This window comes from Rhipicephalus sanguineus, chromosome 9 (genome assembly GCF_013339695.2).
Source record: "Rhipicephalus sanguineus isolate Rsan-2018 chromosome 9, BIME_Rsan_1.4, whole genome shotgun sequence".
In the NCBI taxonomy this organism is placed as follows: Eukaryota; Metazoa; Arthropoda; class Arachnida; order Ixodida; family Ixodidae; genus Rhipicephalus; species Rhipicephalus sanguineus.
The window spans coordinates 89,216,417-89,237,945 of record NC_051184.2 but is presented as its reverse complement, the minus strand read 5'-3'; the positions used below and the strand labels follow the sequence as shown (position 1 = coordinate 89,237,945).

At 47.0% G+C, this 21,529-nt stretch overlaps 1 protein-coding gene across 2 annotated transcripts in view; it reads left to right on the top strand.

The window, feature by feature from the left end:
• LOC119405991 (pancreatic lipase-related protein 2) overlaps nucleotides 1-21,529 on the top strand; it is a 118,979-nt gene that overhangs the window by 41,300 nt on the left and 56,150 nt on the right. For both annotated transcript variants that reach the window (XM_037672812.2, XM_037672813.2), the window contains exon 2: nucleotides 18,564-18,847. In XM_037672812.2, coding sequence (XP_037528740.1) covers nucleotides 18,564-18,847 — 284 coding nt within the window. The remainder of the gene's footprint in view (nucleotides 1-18,563; nucleotides 18,848-21,529) is intronic.

Here is a 21,529-nt window from a genome sequence, read left to right as displayed (position 1 = left end):
CATCTGAGTCGCACAGAGCTCGCAGTCTGTTTTACTCTGTCTTCAATGACAAAGTTTCGTGGCTAACTGCCCTACTCCCCCCTGGAGTTAAACAGTTCTGGCTAGAGTAATATATCCTGTTGCAGTACTCCCTCTACATCTATGAGTGTACTTTATTTCTGGTTGGCCACAGATGCCACAACAAGCATGAATGTACAGGAAATATCATACCGAATGATCAGCATACCGCGATGAACATACATTCCCCATCTTTGTAAATTAAGGCTCCCCATTATAATTAGTAATTTTACTAAAGGTATCTTGATCATTCTACGTGACTGTGCTAGACGAGTGCATCGTATTTTCACGCCACCAAATTGCAAAGTAACAGGTGATCGGAGCATAGTTAAGCCGATGCACAGATTTTAGCCTTGTATTAGAATGAAAAGTGACATTGCCTAACTTGCTATGGCTGACCATGACTGACTTGTTGATTGATTGACTAGACGGACTGGACTGATTGACTGTGAGTGACTGACGGGAAGAACTAGACAGACTGTATTGACTGACAGTGACTGAGTGACTGGATGGACGTAGGGCTGACTCAATTACTGTCCTAACTGATCGAAGGACTGGCAGTGACTGAACTGTCTGAACAGAATGCATTGACTGACAAGACGAAGTAGACGGACTGGATTGACTGACAATGACTGGCTGATTGAGTGGACGGACACGACAAACTTAACCGACGTAGTAGACTGGGCTTAGTGACTGATGCTCGTATGGTCTGGTCTCGACAGGGCTGACCGACTAGACGAACTGGACTTACTGACTGTGAGTGACCGACAAGACGAACTACATGGATTGGATTGATTGACAGTGACTGACTGACTGACTGACTGACTGACTGACTGACTGACTGACTGACTGACTGACTGACTGACTGACTGACTGACTGACTGACTGACTGACTGACTGACTGACTGACTGACTGACTGACTGGATGAACGTAAAGGACAAACAGGGCTGACTGAATTAACTGGACCGGCTGAGAGTGACTGGACTGTCTGAAGAGATTGCATCGACGGACAAGGCGGACTAGACGGACTGGATTGACTGGAAGTGATTGGCTGCCTGGATGGACGACACGATAAACGCGACCGATTCAGTAGACTGGGCTGAGTGACTGACTGGACTCGTCTGGTCTGGTCTGGAATGGGCTGATGGAGAGGACTGGTTGGGTGGACCGGCTAAATGACTGAACTTGCCTCTTCTGAGTAACGCATGCTCTGCTGCAAAGAGCTTGGTGGGGACGTGCAGAGAGCTCTCGCTGTATAAATCTAATTAATACGAGGCGGCGGTAGTGACAGAAGTTTAGCAAATGAGATCAACAGATCATGGTTAGAATTGGAGATTTGGGCGGCAGCTAGCGGCGAAGGCGTTTCTCGTTCGTGAACGAAGGCTGTCTGCTTTGTGTCCGTCAGTTAATTTATTCTCTCGAATATAAGTGTACCATCGACTATTATTTCTGTTGCTAAGCAAAGATCGCAAGTTGGACTCCAGTTCATGGCCGCACCATACGGATTGCGACGGAGTAAAAAAAAAGAAAAAGAGACGATCGTGAAATAAGTCTTAGTCGCATAGGTATGAAGTCTAATATGATCAAGATTACCTAGCGCCCTGCTTTTCGGTATCTTTCAAAGCCCCCTGTTTTTATTCAGCAAGACTGAACCAAGCAGTGAGCTTATTAGTTCATTAACGATAAAAAATCTATCAAATTGCGATAAGGCGCCAGACAATTCTTCCGATTCTTATGATAACGCTTAGTTGGTTCATGCATGCTTGAATGAGCGAATAAAAATATTACGAGCCTTCGCATGTTTCACGCTAATGAATAACATTGACTTATAGTCATACCGACGTATTTTAATCGGCAAAAGTTATATCCACCTGATAGCAACCATTACCCACAAATCTACTGCAATATCGCGATCTCTCCTCTGTTCCTTCTTAAAAGAAAACGCCCCTTACTCGGGGTCTACAGCTTCTTTTAGTTCTTTTTCTTTCTTTCTTTGTTTAAATTGTTCACGAACTCCATAAATTGCTACACTTAGATCCCAGAACTCTAAGAAGCAGGCAATACCAAGGCCGTCATGGCCGCAAAATCTAGAGCGTGTAAAACCGACTACAAGAAAAAAACTAGACACTGAGTTATTAAGTTCTCCGTGTTGTTTCTTATATTCGTTTACCCAGACGCGTGATTTCTGTCGGCGGCTTCGCTCACAATCTCACCTTCGCTTCGTGATTGCGAACATAATGACTCCTGTCAAGGTTGCTAAGCAAGGCGATGATATTAGCTGCCGGAGCGTTATATAGGGCAGGACGCCATGGAGATTAGAGGCAAGGTGTACGAGAGGCATCGCCTATAAAAACCACAATGAACAAGCAAGAATAAAAAAAAATGCAAGAAAGTGTAACAGAGATCCGAATAAAACTGGACGCTTTCCTGTATCCTTCCCCAATATAGTAATGATATAAACCAAACACTTGCACGGATGTCATTGACGCCAAGACCCTATCTACTCAGGCAGGTAGACAAGTTCAACTATAGCATTGTTATTACTACAACCATAAAATTTTTATTCCTAATAATAATAATTGTCGAGATCTTACGTCCAAAAACCGCGATGTGATTGTCACGGACGTCGTAGTGAATGACTCCGAAAATTTTGGCCGATTGGTGTTTTTTAATGTGCACCTAAATCTAAGTGGACGGGCCTCTATCACTTCGCCTACATCGAAATGCGGTCGCCGCGGCCGAGATTCGGTCCCGCGACCTTCGGGTCAGAAGTCGAGCACCATGACCACTAAATCATCGTGGCGGGTAGCGCTGCTAATAGCGGGAAATATTACGCTATTTACTGAAACACACGGTACTCTACCACGACCGTCGTGGACTGTCGACCACGTGCCGTGGGACGGCCGTCGTGACGTGCCGAGCACGACGGTCGTGGTTGCAACGCAGCCTTCTTAGTCTGCGAGACCTCTATTAGCCACTTTGGTCATCCCACCATGTTACCGTACGCAGTGAGCAACTCGCGCGGCTAAGGAAAAGTTAAAAAGAAAAGCTGCATGCTGACCAGGACGTTACGGTATTTCCGTACTTACCGTACGGTAAACCGGCACTGCTAAAGCACTGTACACACTGCAGGCGCAAGGCAAGTGTCGTCACCTTACTTCCGGTGACCAAAGTGCGTTAAAAGCGCCCTCGTCGCTATAAACAAGCGAGAGTGACGCTTCTCGGCTTCACGGAGTTGCCCGAGGGTCGACTCTCCGGTCCATAATAGAAGCGCGTAATCGTTCCGCCAGAGGGTGTCCCCCTTAATAGGGACGCCATTTCGTACGTGGCAGCTAGGAGGCCACGTAGTCGCCGCGCCCGACCCCAATCGACAGGCGACGTCTTAATGGGGAGGTCACGCTCCCGGCAGCACCGCTAGGAAGAACAGCGCCACCCCGCCAGATGGCCACCGCTTGCCCCACGCCCCGAAGATCGGCTTTTTTGTCTTTGTTCTCTTTACCTTCCGAGCGGGGCTGTATGGCGGTACTCAAGCGTCCAGGGAAACAAGTGTAACGGAAATGACGTCACCGTCGACGCGTCACTTTAGTCGTCATACGTAATGGAACGAGGCACCTAAGGCTATATACACTGGCGTCTGAAGTGAGTCAGAAACAGTCACCGCCCTCGCCTCGTTTACCACCATTTCCCATTTCTTATGCTTTCTCTCTTTTTCCGTGTTCTCTCGTTCTTTTTCTCTCCTCTTTTGATGCAGCACACAGCATACACAACCAGCGAACTCACGCCAGGCTCACTTTGTGTTACACATATTTACAATAACACGTAAAATATTAACTTTCGTTTGAGATTTTTCCTTTTCTTCTTTTTCTTTTATTTTTGTTTTTATGGCGTCACGTCTCGTTTATATTACGTTGCATTTGCTTCTTTTGTCCGTGTTTTTTTCGCGCCGTAAGCCTTTAACATGAACCACCAACTTGCCCAAATAATTAGCTCTTAATTTATTGCTCATTTCATATTTCTCTTCTCTCTAAGGTAAAAATAATTTCAATATTATGTGAACCTCGTTCAGCGCGCTTCGATTTGTTGAATCTTATTTTCTTTGAGCAGGGAATATTGGCTGCGTATACCATTTCTGCCTTCTTTCTTCGTTTGTATGAATGTTTCTTAGTTTTAAAGGGGTCTAGTTTGCTGCTCATATTGCTTGCCTGAGAATGAGTAGTGGGTATTGCCTATGATGATGCCAAACTCTCGTAGACATTCATCTAATTCAAAAAGTGTAAAGTGAAAATTATCGCTGACTATTTACAACGAAATTGTTTCACAAATTCTGAACGCCGATCGACGTTATTAATACTCAGAGGCAAACGAGCCAGACTTGTGAAGAGTGGCCGCCAGAGGGCAGCACAGACGTCGACGTCAAACGGGCCCACCGTAAATGACAGCCTGTCCGCGTGCGCAGTTGGCGAGTGTGATGGAAAGGCCGCTCCGACACAGGGCGCCGTCAACGACCTGTCAGTCGTACTCAACGACTTTCCGAAAGGGGGCGGGAACGCATGAAAAAAAAAAAAGAAACGGCGCGGGTCACGGTTATTGTTGGATCACGCGTTGACGGACAAGCAGGCAAGGCCGCCTGGTCAGAGATGATCGCATTCCGGCTGGCGGAAGTTGGCTTAAACGATATGCAAACATATATAAGCACATTATTCAAAGGAAGAAAAAGAAATAAGAAGGAAGCAGACCTCGCAACAGCCATCGAGAAAAGCACAGCGCCTGCTTACTCCTATTTCTTGTTTGTTAATATGAACTAAAATTTCTACTCGGGTTTCGTCTCTGACTGCATTATGCTCTCGTTCTTTGAATGTCATACGTGCCCCCTTACATTCTTTTGATCTCTCATATTAGTATTCATAAAGTGTGCGACAAAATGTTTAATATCAGCACTAATTGTCGATAGAACTCAATCCTTACACAAATTTTTTTCACTCATATTTGTAAGCTACCGTTAGCCGGTCAGAAACCTAACAAAGCGCATCAGAACCGATCGTTATTAAGGGGAAAGCCTCATATGTCTCATGGGTCGGCAGATATTGCGAGATTTTTGGTGAGATTTGACACACTGCGAGGGATCTGCTGAGTGAGGCATTGCGAGATTTGGTCAGACACGGCGGTACATCGCGATACCTGGGAAAAATGTCTTATGATTTCATCAATGATGTCATGTCATGTGACAAGATGATCGCCGAAATTTCATGTCATGTGACAACACAGATCGCCGAAATTTCTGACGTCATCCTGACGTCACGGTAATGATGACGTCATTACATGACGTCACAGGTAGGCCAATCCCGGAGTTAGTGCAAGAACGGGTGAGGTTCAGCGCCATTAGGATACCAGGTCCATAGCACCATTAAGATACCAACTAGCCCGTACCGAAGCCTTGCTTCAGACCATTGGAGGCGCTGTTGATCGATTATAACTTAGAGTTGCTCGATCCCGCTGGTGCGTTATCCCGCGACGTAAGTCCAACGCATTTCTCTTCCATAGGTTTTGCTTTTCTTGATCAATTCACTAGACCATCACTGGGTACAGCCGGCGATGTGACTATAGCCACGCTTCGCCCGAGTTCACCTTGAACTTCACATCGTGTAGATTCGTCTTCAGCAAAAAGTAATAATAACAGAAAAAACGAAACCGCGAGAACGTCTGCGACATCCAGTGATGCGTGAAACATCTATAACACATAACGTTTCCCGAGAAATGCCAGAATGCGATGCCCGGTAACACAGCCACGCCCTTTCGACAAACACATCCATATGTATGTCCCCGCCGGCACCGGAGATACGAGTGACACGTATACGCTGCGAACCTGTCTCTGCAAACACCCGCCGTCACTGTTCTTAGCATCGACAAACATCACATACCACGTTCGTCCTCGTATAATAAATAGCTCGGTAGACGTCTCACCTTGACAGTGCGGTGCTGTTCTAACTTGCTTGCTGTGGAGATATTGAGATAGGTAGCACAGCTCGGCTCCTCCCCGTCTCCGCGTTCTGAAGCACACGCACACACGTAAACATACACGCACACACAAAATAGTAATAAATAAGCAAGAAAAGCAAACCGAGATACATAAAGGAAATAACAGTGCTATGTTGGGCGGATTGGTGTATAGCTATTCGAGGTACCATGAAGCAATGTAAAAACTGTATGTTGGGTTGTTTTTCGTGTCGCTATGCGAATGGACTTTTTAATTACCGGACTGTCTTACGTGAACTGACCCTACGTGTTCTTTTACGTATTTTTTTCATTGCTGCGATTTTCACTAATGCTATTATCTATCAACAAGAGTTATATAAAAGTGCTAACATCTCCTAAACAACACATGATTAAAAAAATACTGAGACAAAAGATGGCCGTTTTTTTAACACAGCGCCCCATTCCTCTAATGTTGCTTCAACTCACACAGAACAGATGCCTAGCAGCACACGCATAATACTCATGTACATACCACTCATTATGCCTTCAGGCGAGTCTGCATCGCAGTAAAGAAAGGCACAGACGTCTAAGACGTGGCATTCGCATGATTCGGTGTTCGCATTTCTGTATATCTCTTGCGAGCGGTGTAACACATAAACATAAAGGCTTCATGACGTTGCTTTCTGCATGGAGAAAAAAAAATGGGAACGAATGGTAGATATTGATATGTTAAGTGTGAAGGACTAAGTGAACATCGCTTGAATTAAGCTTCGCCTCCAGTATATTCGAATATACGCGTTGGATTCGCAGCTCTCTTATTTTGCATACCTTTTTTTAAACGCGAATGCATTTCTTAGTCGGGCGGTCTATGTAAGGCATCCGGCGTTGTCCGCGCGCCTCTCCGCTCTCACTCACTCTCCCATAGCAACAACTGCGGGCGCGTGCGCTTATCCTCGTCCCTAGCAACCGGAGCAGGTGGTGCGGGCAGAGTAGCGGAGAGTGGAGAGGAGGAGCGCGCTCCGGCGTGTGTGGGGGCGCTCGCATCGCGAGAGCTCGGCGGAGCTCCCGAGTGTGTCGAGAGAGTGTAGGAGAGGGTAGGTGCAGTGCTTCGCCGCTCCTTCTCTCGCCGTTCGCTCTCTCTCCTCCCTGCGCCACCGCCTCAATGCAGTGCGTTTGAAACGCGTTTGTAGCGTTTGTGCTGCCTTGGCACAGCCTGAAAACAGCGCGTTCAAAACGCGTTTGTGCTGCATTGAAGGCGGTGGCAACATCCCTGAGGTGATTACGAACGCACGTAGGAAGCGTTCGTTGAAAGAGGCACCCAAAAGGGAGACACTTGAGCGCGTCGATGTGTCCAGCTTTACGCCATTAAAATTACTACGCCGTGTACTCTCGGCGCAAGAAATGCATTCGCATTTCCTCACGATTCCCTTCGGGGAGGTGGGGGCATTTTTAAAATCTTATTCTGGAAATAACAAAATAAAAAATTTTCTTTCTTTCTTGTCGTATGTTAATAAGGCTGCAACAGGGGCTAGTGATAGGTCTTCATCTTGTAATACGCTGCCACGTATGACATGGATCGAGAAAAAAACGAGGGACAACACATGGTTAGTTAGTTAGTTAGTTAGTTAGTTAGTTAGTTAGTTAGTTAGTTAAGGTTGGGTTGATGGCGCAAAAGCAGCAATGGCTCCGATGCGCCCGACACTAGGTGATTTTTAATGAGAAGTTCAAGTGAAGAGCATAAAAACAAGTTTTCGTTTACATTTTGTTTAAAAGACCTGTAGCCTCTAGAAAAAAAAAAAAAAAACCGTTCTCTATGGGGAAGCGCAACACTGGGATATTTCCGTATGTTTTCGTTCATGGCAAAGAGTGGCTTTTCTTTGCCCTTGTGGCGAGCATAGGGCCGTCTTAACTATACGATAACGTCAGACCATGGCCGTTGTTGCCGTAGTATTGAAAATACGGGCGAAGTAAACTGAACTTTCAGCTGTTAACTGTCGCGTCGAACTAAACGCTTTTTTTACGACCACAGAAGATTCATACACTCCCTTGGAAGACTGCGTGGAATCAACGAGGCCAGCCATTATTTCGCCACGTGGCAGCCTCACCTGGTTCAGAATATATACACACACCTATATAGCAGACTGACCTGAATACGTCATCCCATCAATTACCGCCTGAAGGTCTCGATTTTTCGCGTTGATCAGACAGTGAATGCGTAACGACGATCCCACCGGGAGCGCCGCGACGGCCGAATCAGCCTGTCTCACATACGGGCATTCGCGGCGTAACATCGGCAGTGGCGTTATCCTTTGACCTCGGCCTCACGGCAAACGCATTGTTAAACTGATCCAGCCGGCAAGTGCCGTTTAGTTGATAGTTGCGCACGCGATTTGCGCCGCCGATATGACGGCGCACCCTGCGTAACCTCCCGAAGGAAAATGTCTGAGGGCATCGTCAAATAGAGCGAGGCGGCGGCTGCTGTTTAAAGGTGTGGGCCCCTCCTTCTGGATCGGGTCTTTGCACGCATGCGCGAAGGTTAACGCTGTTGAACCTAGATGGGTGTTTTGCGTCTCCGGGGCGCTTCTACGAGGCTGCATACCACTCCCGACGCAGGTTTCCTTTCATTATAAGAAAAACAAAAATAAAAATGTAGTGAATGTATCTAAAGGAAACTGTCGTCTGTGTGGGGAGCATTAGGCGCTCACTTCGGGCGCTGGCAGCGCTGGATAACATTAGTGCAACACTAACTAACCACTTGTTAGTTAGCCAACACTAGTCGAACATTAATACTACAAAAAGTCAAGATCAGTCATTAGATAACCAACAGCAGGACCGGGTTAATTGGAGAAGCATGGGAGAGGCCTTTTCCTTAAAAAAAAAAAATAGGTGGGAGCGTCAGGTGGCAATCTTGAAGCCTAGTCGTAAAAATGTACAAGGAAGAAATAGGCTCTGGTCAGGTGATAGGCAAGCGCTACTATTGGTCGTCTCGCGTTGATTACGCCTGCTGCGGTGGCCTAATCATACCCTGGAGGCACTGCGCACTAGTCGGGAGGGGAGGGGTCAGATGAGGTTGGCTTGTCCAGGCTAGGGGAATCACGTAACGCGCCCTCCTAGTTTTTTCCCTTGTTACATGTTTGCTCTGCCGTGGGGCGCACTCTGATCGATGGTGATGATAATGATAAACCAACAGTAGTCAACTCTAACCAACGTTGAGCAACAGCACTTAGCAATAACAGTGCATTAGCCAAAACTATCCAGCACTGCGCGACACTAACAATGGATAGATAGGCAGTGTAAGCGTGGTTTTTATCGCATGTGTTGTTTTTCATAAATGTGCTTGTTTTTCACATAAATTTTAGTTGGAAGTCAGCGCTCGTCTTCGTCGGTCCCTGTCTCGTGTCTTCTCCTGCGCTGTAACCGCAATTTGAAATGGAATACTAACTAGCCCCTACTCACACCTTGCGTCAGTATTAGCAAGTCCCGGTACTGAATGTCCGGCGGCCTCTTATTCCTCATGTAATGTCAACAACGGCATCCTATTGAAGTTCTTTTAAAAAAATAATTAATCACCGATTGCACATTTCGGGGCAATGGCAGTTTTTATACAGTAATTTATGCATGCTAATTTGCTTCACTATTGGTTTCTTCCCCTACTTTTAGTTCTTAATATGGTGGTCCTTTAGGAGAACTCGAAAGCTGATTGAGAGCTCCACTTTACTTTCCGCAGGCGGGCTTGATAATAAACTTGAAATTATAATAATGTGACGTAAAATAGGTTTCGGTAGACGACGCTAAGGCGCACATCGCCTGGCAAATGATCAAGCGGACGACAAGAAGAGTCACATAATTCTCATTTTTTTCTTTTTTTTTTGCAGTGAAGCAGTATATAGCGAGGCGAAACCAAAATTTCTCCGTCCTATGTGCGCAGACTCCTCCGTCCTATGTGCGCAGAAATTGGGCAAGCCCCACTACTCACCACTGGCGCACTAAAAATGAAGAAGGGACACAACGGCGTCAAACACCAATTAAGATTTCTGAAAAGGCGTAACCGGTGATTGGGAAATAAGTAGTGAACCGTCGGAATCAGCACAGTGATCAGCACCGGAACCGCAAGTTTTGGCTTCGCTGGTTGACGATCTGTACAGAGTGCTGTAGATCTGTACGGTTTTTCAAACAATGGATGTATCCGTTCTTCGAAGACTATCGGCGATTGAGCTTCTCGTGCCAAATGTTCTGGCAGCGCCAGCAGTACAGATCGATTTCAAAATGCGGATACGCACTCTCACTCTCTTTAGCCTTAGTCGGGAAGAGCCCAATAGACGAATGCCTAATCATTTATTTAATAACGTAAGCTCGCAAGCGGGCATCACTGCCACCATGTTCGCGCGGAGTATTTCCCCGGGTGGCTTCAAGGACACGTGCCTCTGCTGACGCATGCGGATTGTAGCCAACAAGCGTGCCCTTGAACGCAACGCCTACAATGAGGCAGTATGTAGAAACCGATGCCGGCTGCTTCAAATAAGAACTTCGCAAACAAGTTGGTCAAAGCGTATATAACGCCTGCACCGCTTGGAAAAACCGATACATAACCGGCCGGGTAACCGCTGGTATATATATTATAGTGATGGAGTGCGAACCACGGAATGGGAAGCACAGTGGATCATCGCAGATAATTCGGTAGCGTGATGAAACTGTAGGAAATTTGCAGGCATTAAAAGAGAATCAAGTCACGCAGGACAGGGGCAGTTTCAGGTAGTTTTCAGGGGCCATCGTCTTGCGTGGATAAAAGGGAACAGACTTTCTGTGTTCACTTTTCTGTGTTGAACGCACAAAGTGTGTTCACACAACACAGTGTCTGTGTTGGGGGACAATGTCCGAAGTATACACATGCACGCAATAAGGAAGGCAGTCGCTGCCTTGAAGATAAGACCGCTTGTCTAACCGTTGGCTCCAAGCAACGCCTCCTGTTCGAGGATTTTTCGTCTCTCCGCACAGTATAGCATAGGTGTGCATTTTGATATCGGCTGATTGAGAACGTCATTTCAGGTTCTGTCATTTCATTAGAAGTGAAATACACTCTCCAAGACACCATCTATACGTGGTGTCGCTGTTTCACTCAGCTGCCACAAAGCTTTGGAGGGTTGTAAGAATTCTGAATAGTCAAATGAGTTTCTAACAAATATGACTCGATAGATTTGCGACTCTCTAAGTTTATCGTTTTTGAACGAGGCATCGCGTTACTAGCGCAACAATTCACACTATTAAAAACTTTTGGGGTCTTACGGGCCAAAACCACAATGGTGCATGCCGTAGTGGAGGGCTTCGCATCAATTTCGACCATCTGGGGTTCTATAAAGTGCACGTAAATCTAAGGACTCGGGTGTTTGCATTTCGCCACCACCCAAATGCGGCCTCCGACTCCGGGTATCGAACCCGCGTCCTCGAGCAGCAATTCACATTGTCTGCGCGCGTATACGCAGGTGTTTTCCCGCCTTCTGCGTTCATAAAAGAGAAAAGAAAAGTTTTATGAGGAAGCCAATAAAAGCAAATATACATCATAGTCAACAAAGCTGTAAAGAGTACGAAGATTTGTCTGATTCGTGTACTATATACCCATAATTCTCGCGGTATCTCGAAGGATCGCGGCGCCGGAGTTCACTTTGGTAACTTTAGTAGGAAAGCACCAATGTGAACAGCAAGGCTGTAGCAGTTCGAGTCGAGCAGACCGATTTTTCATATTGGGTAGCGTATCTTTCTAGGTTATCTCACGAACGCGAACTCTTTCAACACTCGTTTTGTCGGAGGTTTTACGAAGATGCCGTTTGCCAAACACACTGTTGACTGCAACAAGGACGCATGCGCGCTCCGTGAAACCGCTTTAGTTTTTGCACCTTCTTATCCTTTCACAGTGAGGCAAGATTAAGGGGTCATTGATGGAAGCGGCGTCATTTTTATCATAGTCCCTTTACTTCCCTGGGTCCTTTCCTCTGTTCATGTAGAGTAGGCCGACCTCTCAGCCACTCTGTAAACAAGTTGACCACCAACCCATCCATCTATTCACTCACCCAGCAACCCACTTTTGTATCCATCCATCCATCCATCCATCCATCCATCCATCCATCCATCCATCCATCCATCCATCCATCCATCCATCCATCCATCCATCCATCTATCCATCCATCCATCCATCCATCCATCCTTCTAATCCAATCCATTCTAACTTAATCTAACTTCATTTGCGCAGTACACCGATGTGTAAAAAAATTGAAATTTTACTATTGGGCTTAACTCCTCGAAAATGCCAACTTCATGATTGTCAGGTGCGTCATAACAATACGCATTCCCAGAATTTGGGGACATCTGTACGTGGCGCCATCTTTAGGCGGCACTAGAAACCCCGCGGTTTCTTGTGCGACACTGTAATTTTACCACAATGTTCAAATAAGACTCTGCTGTATAGAATCGAGAGTCCTGTTTGGTAATTAGCTTTTAGATGATTTTTTTCGCCTATTTCCTATTCAGTTACGGTAGGCCACCGCATTCCCCGACGGGAGATGGCGCTACGTGCAGATGTCCCTAAATCCTAATCATGACTTCACTGTTAGCATGTTACGGTGCTTGGCTGCTTACCCGAAGGTCGCGGTTCGATCCCCGACGCGGCGGTCGCATTTTGACGGAGGCGAAAATGCTAGACGCCCGTGTACTTAGATTTAAGTGCACGTTAAAGAACCCCAGGTGGTCGAAATTTCTGGAGTCCTCCACTACAGCATGCCTCACAATCATATCGTGGTTCTGACATAAAATCCCACAAATTAATAATTAATACACATTGTTAACATCGACCACAATTCGATTGTCGGGCGTGCACCCGATGCACCGCCATTTTTTTACTACAAAATTCTATGAGGATCCGTCCACCAAATCGAGACATATATGCGTATGGTGCTGAGGACCGCATCACTGCAGGGCACATCTCTATACCTCGACCGGTATGTAAATGCAACAACGAATGGGAAACGAGACAGGGTTCCGGATTTCTTGACCACTTGGCGGGTTTTTTCCTCGCAGGCCACACTCGTCCTGACCCGCACGCGTGCGCCGTTTTTGACCTCACGCGCTATTATACTAACGGGTTACGCGCACGCGTATATATTACGCGCTATATATTGGCGGGTGTGCCGCACGCATTAGCGGCTGCTCCCGATAAGCGGGACGCATTCATTATCAGTCGTAAAAACCCGGCCTTCGGCCATCAACGGCATACACTTTCCGCGAGGCGTCGTCTCATAACGCCCGCCGCTTACAATACAGGCTCCGATATATAAGTGAGCGTTCGCGAAGGACGAAGCAAGGAGCTCGGGATCACGTCGACGTGGCTATCGCGAGTCGTTATCGGGGATATGTTAAACTACGGCCGCCTATATACGCTTCAGTTGGCAATTGGTGGAAAAACGTGCAGTCGAGACCGCAGTCGCCTCCGAAGAGCTTCCCGGTAGTGATCGGCTTGAACACGTTATAGGGGGTGTAGTAAATCGTGCGCCGGTTTAAACTCAAACGGCGGAGGCGAACGAAAATGAATACCTTTCCGCGTTTGCAAAATCGTGTGCAGTCGGTGGCGTTATCTGTAAGCTCAGACGTGGGAGGCTTTGGAGAGTATATGGAATCGAGCGTTTCTGGGTCAGTCAGATGTAAGATCGTGATGAAATCACAGCGCAGACGTAATGGACGAAAAAGAATGAAGTACAAATGCATTCGCAAGGACCATGCTTTGAGAAGAGAGGGAAAAATGGTGATTTGCTCAAAATGCAGCAAATCTTCAGATGCAAGAGGATACCCAAATGTAACCCTCCACGATTTGTTAACGGGGAGCGGTGGTCGTGTACCAACCTACCGTACTTTTTCGCATACTACCATTAGTGGGTAGCACTGCCTAACTAATATTCCCGGGTAGTGGTGGGTAAATGATTGCAAGCGCTGGCCATCGTTGGCTAACGTTGACTAATTAATGTACGCTATTCTCCACGACAGACAAGGAGAACTGGATTAGGGATCTGTTTATTGCCTTGCTTTGCTTGTTTGTCTGCATTGTTCAGGGCCAAATTGCTGAAGATTCATCCGCTTTTGCTTCGATGGGGGGCCGCTTCCTTTTACAGAGAAGTGGTCTCATACGCCTAACATGTGCAGTAGTAGTAGTAGTAGTAGCAGTAGTAGTAGCAGCAGCAGTAGTAGTAGTAGTAGTAGTAGTAGTAGTAGTAGTAGTAGTGGTAGTAAAGAGCCTGCTGAAGCTGCATTGGCTGAGCCGGCAGGTCACGTGATCTCGCTTTGACCCATCAGGTGTAAGCGCATTTCAAACCTAGTGGCGGATTCACTATATGCGTGATCTCACTAGCCAATCACATAGACTCGCGCGCTTTTCTAACCACACATGATGTCGTTAGCCAATCGTATAGACTTGCGCGTAAGACTTCGCCTGATTCGAGATGTGTAGACCTCGTGTACGTAGTCCACACCACCGAGGAGCATGCTGATTACACTCGGTGTAATTAACACTCGGTCGGTATAACTGAGACAGCTTCGATTTCCGACCACCTTCGTGGAGTGTATGGGCCGATGATATTTCCCACAAATTTTAAGCTGGAAGTCCCGCGCTTGTGCTGCTTACAGACAAGGAAAGCTAAGGCTGGCGCGCGCGAAGCGAACGCCAGACACTTCCTAGCGGGCAGATCCGAATGTTGAAGGTCGCCGGCTCGACAGTTGCAACAACCACAAGCTGCTGCGCACTCCCTTTAGGTGGAGCCCGTGCCGCCGGTGGTGACGTGCGCACGTTGTCAAACGTGAACTCGTCATCTCGCAAGCTGCACCATCTCTTCATGTTGCGCAATGCTATACAACCGCCTTGAAAATGTGAAACACCGAAACGAGCCTGTGAAACTGCATATTTCAAGGGACGAAAAATGCTTGAACCGGGGGTGTCGCTTCAAAGCAGTTGCTGCTTTGAAGAAAACAAGACCACTTGTCGAAGCGCTGGCTCTGGCTACACCTCTTGTTTAAGCATTTTTCACCTCTTCAAGCTACCGTCTTCTCCTTAACTACTGCCTTGTTTGCATATTCAAGGAAAATTTACAGTTGAGGCAAGCGCCGAGCTGTAGCAGAGCTAAATCGCTATTTAAAACGGAACACGAGAGCAACATTGCTGTTATAAGAGTGGATAGCCAATGTTGGTCAACCGTGACCGAAATTTGACGAACACTTACCATCATTAGCGAACAGGGGAGACAACCCTGCCGAACAGATAGCCATCATGTCAAACAGTATTTGCAGTGTGTTAGTAAAATACGGTCGGAGCACCCCGTCAGAAATCGCCTTGGTCATCTTGGCCAATACCGCACCCCATTACAACAGAAGCGAGTAGAAGTGGCCTAAGAAGATGGTGCCTTCAATATGACAAGCACTCCTTCATAGGAGTCATGCAGAACCCGACCAATACGTTTCCGGGGCAGCTCGACCGTCTTCGTCCGTACTCCCGGGCGACTCCATCTCGTCTTGTTACGAGAGCATTAAAAGGCACCCAGTCGTGCGAGCAAGCAAGACACCGTGCCGTCATTTCTCCATGCTGCTACCCTCTCGATCGACTGGATGACGTCACCGACGAACTAGGGCAGACGTGAGTGCATGCGCCGACGCTCGTTATCGCCAGACTGGCAGAAAATTTCCGTATACCGGACACATAGGAAGGAACGTGCCGCGCAGTAGATCGGACTTCCAGGAGATCGCTGTAGAGATAAGATGGCCGCGCCAGGAGCGAAATTCAAGGACACCACGTGCTGCCCGGCGAGAGAGACGTGGGGAGTCGGGGGCGTGGACGCGTAAGCCTAACCGTCGGAGGATTACAGTACGTAAGGGACGCTCATTACGCGCGGACGTGTGACCTCTTTTTTTTTTTTTTTTTCGTTTGCAAAATGATGACGCTTGACGTCTCCTGTGCTCAAGCACCGATCGTGCTGCTGAGAGAGTAGAAGTGGTAGAAAGTGCTCGCAAGAGGAGGGCACGATTGGCGAATATCACGGAAGCGAAAAATCACGAAGAAGCGATCATCACTCGCGCAGTTCGGCGAAGGGAAGCAATTATTGCCAGCGAAAGCTAAAGTGTAGCTATGAAAGCGAAGGCACAGAGATTTGGAGCGGCGATGAAACGTTCTCAGACTGTGTGTAACAATCTTTGTTGTGGTGTTTGTTTCTTTTGTTTGTTTCCTCATGTTAATTCGCTGCGTATGTAAGGTCGAAAACAATTGGAAAGCGTTATGCAACAAGTTAGTAATAAATGATGCGAAGGAGTTCAGCGTCCGCCCTCGATGTTGCTCTGAGAATTATCAGTGACGGACTGGAGGTAACAGACGGGCACTGATTTTCTCGCGGTGGAGGCGGGAGAGGAAAGAAAATCGTAGTGCGCTGAGAAATTATGCATTCATGCACTATAAAATTATGAGCAAACAAATATTTCGGAACAACAATATTTGGGTAAAGTGTTTTGTTACAGGGAAAGAGAGAGAAAGGCTTTGTTACATGCTGGAGTAATTTGCCATGTCATGCTACTTAATATCGGTATGACGAAATGCATGAAATAATATGCACAGTGCGCGAAACATACAGAACATGCAGAAAGCGCACCGCAACATTCGACGAAAGCGTTTCAATTAGAGAAGTGTCTGAGACAGAAAGTGCAACACTGCCTTTATTAAATGTGTATAGGGAGAGGTTGGTGCCGATGTGTGGCGCCGGCTACTCCTCTTGCACAATAGTTGTCGTCGCAAAGTAGTGAACAAGCACAAAACTACACGAATAGGCACACAGAAGCACACTCATGCCCTTAGTCCCAGTTTTTCAGTGCAAGAAAATGTCCATTCAACAGAAAAGTTCACAAAACACAAATATTCACGCAAACGAAATGTCCACACATAACATAAAAGTTCGCCAAGATGTTGTCACAGCCGTTCATTATAGGCACTCGCAAGTTGTCTCTTAAGTGCCGCAGTCTATAGCTGCAACAGTTGTGTTTGCACAAACAAATTCTGCACAAATACGAAAACGCAGGAAAGATGTAGCAAGTAATGCCGGTTGGTAGTAACAAGGGGAACAGTATTTTTTATCGGATTTAGTATCCTTGCGATATTTCTGATTCCTCCAAAAATTGAACTAAAGAGCGCGCAGCAATGTTTTGAAAATTTTCTGTTGGCCATATGGGCCCTAAATGTTTGCTATTGATAGAGGCCGTCTATCAAAACCATGTAGTTTTTTGCCTAACCACGAGATACACACGGAGCGTTACTTCATTAGCCAAAAGACCTGTCTTAGCTCGAGAGATGACTCACTGGGGTGAATGTTCAGAGTGGACTGTCCTTTCTAGGTTAGAAATGCCTGCAAGGACTGATTAAGTATGTGTCCTCCCGTGCTTGCACGCAGGGCACCGTGGCGAGCTTATTGGTTTGATTTGAAATGGATGTGCTCAATGTCCGCGAGATTTAGAACAATGAGAGGCATAGCGGGGGTAGTGTTTTCTTGGTCCATGCTACTGTTCCGAGATTGGTTCAAGAAACGTTGGTTCTGATTTAGTCAATGTTCGATGCTGCACGCGCGACGCAACAAAAGACACATGGTGCGTCCGTCACCCTTGGTGAAATGCGTCATAGTAGATCTGTGAAGTTTGATGCGCCACAAACATGCAGCGTAGTCTGAAGATGTTGCCTGCTACTCCGCATTGAGAAGGCAACCACTGTGGAGCAATGGTGTGCTGCGTACCGCAGGTTATAGATATTTAAGCAATTGGTGTAGCGAGTGTGTATGTACTACCTCATAGGTGTATGTCGACTCTACGAACTATAGCAGAATGCACGCAATGAACTGCGTGTAAAGTAAGTCCGAACGCATTTCAAGCTTTCCCTTAATGACCATACTACCAACATTCAGAACTGTTAAGGGTAATAAGTTCGACTATAGTTGGTTGCTGTTAGGATTCGCGTCAGCATTTGTCTATTTTGATCGTTGTGTTTTTTATTCCCATCGTCGGCTCACAAGGCCCTTAAAGCACTTTCGTGCATTTTGAGGGCTACGGGCTCGTGTGAGCGCCTTTGACTATAGTCTATAGTGCCACCCCACAAACGCGTCAGCGCAATTATTGATCATTTCATTCTTTCCATTCCCTCCTCTCTCTCTTTCCACTTTCCCTTCCCGCTCCACCAGCGTAGGGTAGCCAACCGGACATATGCCTGGTTAACCTCCCTGCCTTCTCCCTCTTGTTTCCTTCCTCCTTTATTGAGCTAGCCAGCATGAATATCCAGTTTACTAAGGCTCAACCAACCAACCAACGTTCAGAAATGTGAACAAATTGGTGGCTACTGTCGGATACAATATAGCCTAGTGTTGGATAGTTTTTTCCTGTTTCCCCGCCTGATACCGTTTATAGCCGCATTTTGAACATCGGCATGGTCCTTCTCCCTTCTTCGCACACAATTTACCGTCCACGTTCTCTCCCGCAGCGCCTCCGAGCAGCAACAGCCTGACCCGGTGCTACGGCAAGTACGGCTGCTTCTCGGTGGGCGAACCCTTCCTGTCCATCCAGAGGCCGCTCAACCTGTTCCCACTGCCGCCGGAGTCGCTGAACGTGCAGTTCTTCCTGCGCACGCGCCGTAACAACGAGTACTACCAGCGCCTCAAGTCGGGAGACGCCGACAGCTTCGCCGACTCGAAGTTCGACAGCACGCGGCCCACCATGTTCATCATTCACGGATACCTGGAGCACGGATACCTCAGGTGGATACTGGTGAGTTCGGGAGAAGGGAGGACCAGTCACGGTGGTATAGTGGTTAGGGTGCTCGACTGCCGACCTGAAGGTGGCGGGATCAATTCCCGGCCGCATTTTCGATGGAAGCGAAAATGATTGAGGCCCGTGTACTTAGATTTCGGTGCACGTTAAAGATCCCTAGGTGGTCGAAATTTCCGGAGCCCTCCACTACGGTGTCCCTCATAATCATATCGTGGTTCTGGGACGTTAAACCCCAACAATTATTATTGTAGGAGAAGGGAGGGCCGCTTGCTTGCCGTGCGTTTTCAGCAAAGTGAACTGTTAATATTCGTAATCATGAGCCTATGTTATGTTCACAACAGAACGAAGGCCCTTCCCAATGATCTACAATTTTCTGTATCTCGTGCTAGCTGATTACACTTTTTTAAGGCGGAAGCCTTAGATGACTCATCAAACGCGAAAGTTAAGTGACCGTCGGCGTCAACACGAGTGACGCAAAAATCATAATCACGTGATGACGTCATGATATGATACCGTCGCTTGGTCAATGGTGGGCCGATCCCGGAGGCCGTGCAAAACCAGGTTGGGTGCAGAAAGCTTTCGGGGGAGGGGGGGATCAATACAGTTGACTTAGAAGAAAAAGAAGAAGATGGCTTTCGTCTTTGGCAAAGCGGAAGGGTCCGCGAGACTTTTCCCGGCGAACGCCCTGATTTCGTCGCTCCGTTGAATTCACTGCCGTCCTCGGCTGCGTTTTAGGGGCGAAGCTCCTCAAGGCGGCACCCGTTCGTCCCTCGTAATCGTTCTCGTAGTAGTAGTAGTAGTAGTCGTAGTCCGTAACAAGTCTTACGCTTTGACCTCCAAGGTGGTGCCGGTGGGAGATTTTACCTGTGCGTTGTTGAACAATAAAAAATTCGCAGCGTGCGTGTTAACTAAAAGCCGAATTCTTCTGTCTCTCATTCCCCATTAGCAGCCATTGGCATGTTCCAGTAGGAAACGTTAGGAGAAGTAGAAGTGTAAGTGTTAGCTAAAAGCCGACTTCTCCTCTCTCTCATTCCCATTAGCAGCCATTGTTTACCTCCAAGGTAGTGCCTGGTGAGATTTCTTCTGTGCGTGATTAAACAATAAAATTTTTGTTCAAAACGCCGTTGATTGATGAAATAAACCAACGAAAGACGCCAGATGTTTTGTAAAAGCAAAACGAAAGAACGCCAGATGTTTCTAAAGCAAAACGAAAAGACGCCAGCTGCTTAACGAAAGACGCCAGATTTTTCTAAAGCAATGGTTTTCTAAACAATGAAAATTCACAGCGTACATGTAAAATTAAAGTGAGCTGCAAGTCGTCATAACTCATCGAACCTTTAGTATAAACGCGCCCGATCTCACGTCGGTGATGATGTACTGGGTGATGATTCACGGAAGATTCACGGTTTACCGATGAACCTCCGCAGCTTCGCCCACTCATCATCATTCACTCCGTGGATATGCTGTGATTTTTTTCATCCTTTGGTATCTCTTTCGCGGCTCTAATTGACCGCCGGCTGTCTGTCCCACGTATTAGGTAGCCGGCCGAGCTACACTTCTTTCGTTTAATGCTAGCAAGAATAGCGGCTACCACGGTTTGTTCTTTTATGCATTATGCTGAATTCCGATCTCTTAGTTTTAAGCCGATAACTATCCATTCCAATAACGCTGCGTAGTCCCACATGAAGTATTGCCGTAGACAATTAGAAATACAGCGTTGAGATTACTCAGCCCGGGAACAAGAACAGTGGGCCGCAGCATCAACGAAACCGCAGTTCGCACGTCAACATCGCCCTTTATTTCATGTTGAGCAAACATTCTGAAGCTGCTGTCTGTTGGTGCAGAGGCTCAGATGACCACCTCCATCATTAAATGGTTGGTGTAGATAATTACAAATAGAGCGCTGAGATGACTGAGCCTATGAACTCTTGTTCATAGGCTCCACCACTTTTTCTTCCAGTATGTAACAAAGAAAGAATCTGTAGCAACAGCTTAGTGCCGCCATTCACTGAGGCATATAGTGTGACCCCGCATACTCGGCAAGCCGCTGCAGTAATTATCGGTGAAGACAACAGGAAATAGAGCGTTGAGATGACTCAGCCGATCGACCTTACACCACACAAAATACAAGCTCCAAATACGCCTCATTGCTAAGTGTGCGGCTCTACACCGACTCTACACCACCCATACTGGCACTGCCCGAGAGCCAACACACCACAAAGCCGTTCACTTTATTCTAACATACCTACATGGGAGGCCTTTGGTTTAGAACCTAGGCAAAACAAGCTCGTCGTGGACAATTCTGCTTCATCAAATACTCACCATCACGAGGGAGTTCACTGAGGCCTCGCACTAGAGCGTGGACCCGGACATGGGCTTTGAAAAATAAATCTTTTCGCTCTCTCTCTTACGCTACACGCAAAGCAGTATTTGTTCCAGGCACATCCTTCAATATAATGAAAAAAATTGCGCAGCTTTAATTGAGTCGCGCACGGCCGGGGCACAGAAGAGCTGGTCGGCACTCGGCTGGTCCTGGCTTGACTATAGGCACAAGTGCATTCACATGCCGATGCACGAAGTGTTCACATGATCGAGCTGTAAATCACGAGTATCGGCTAGGTATTGATCGAGTTCGATTGCGTATCGCTTGGCAGTCACAGCACCAAGTAGCTTAATTAA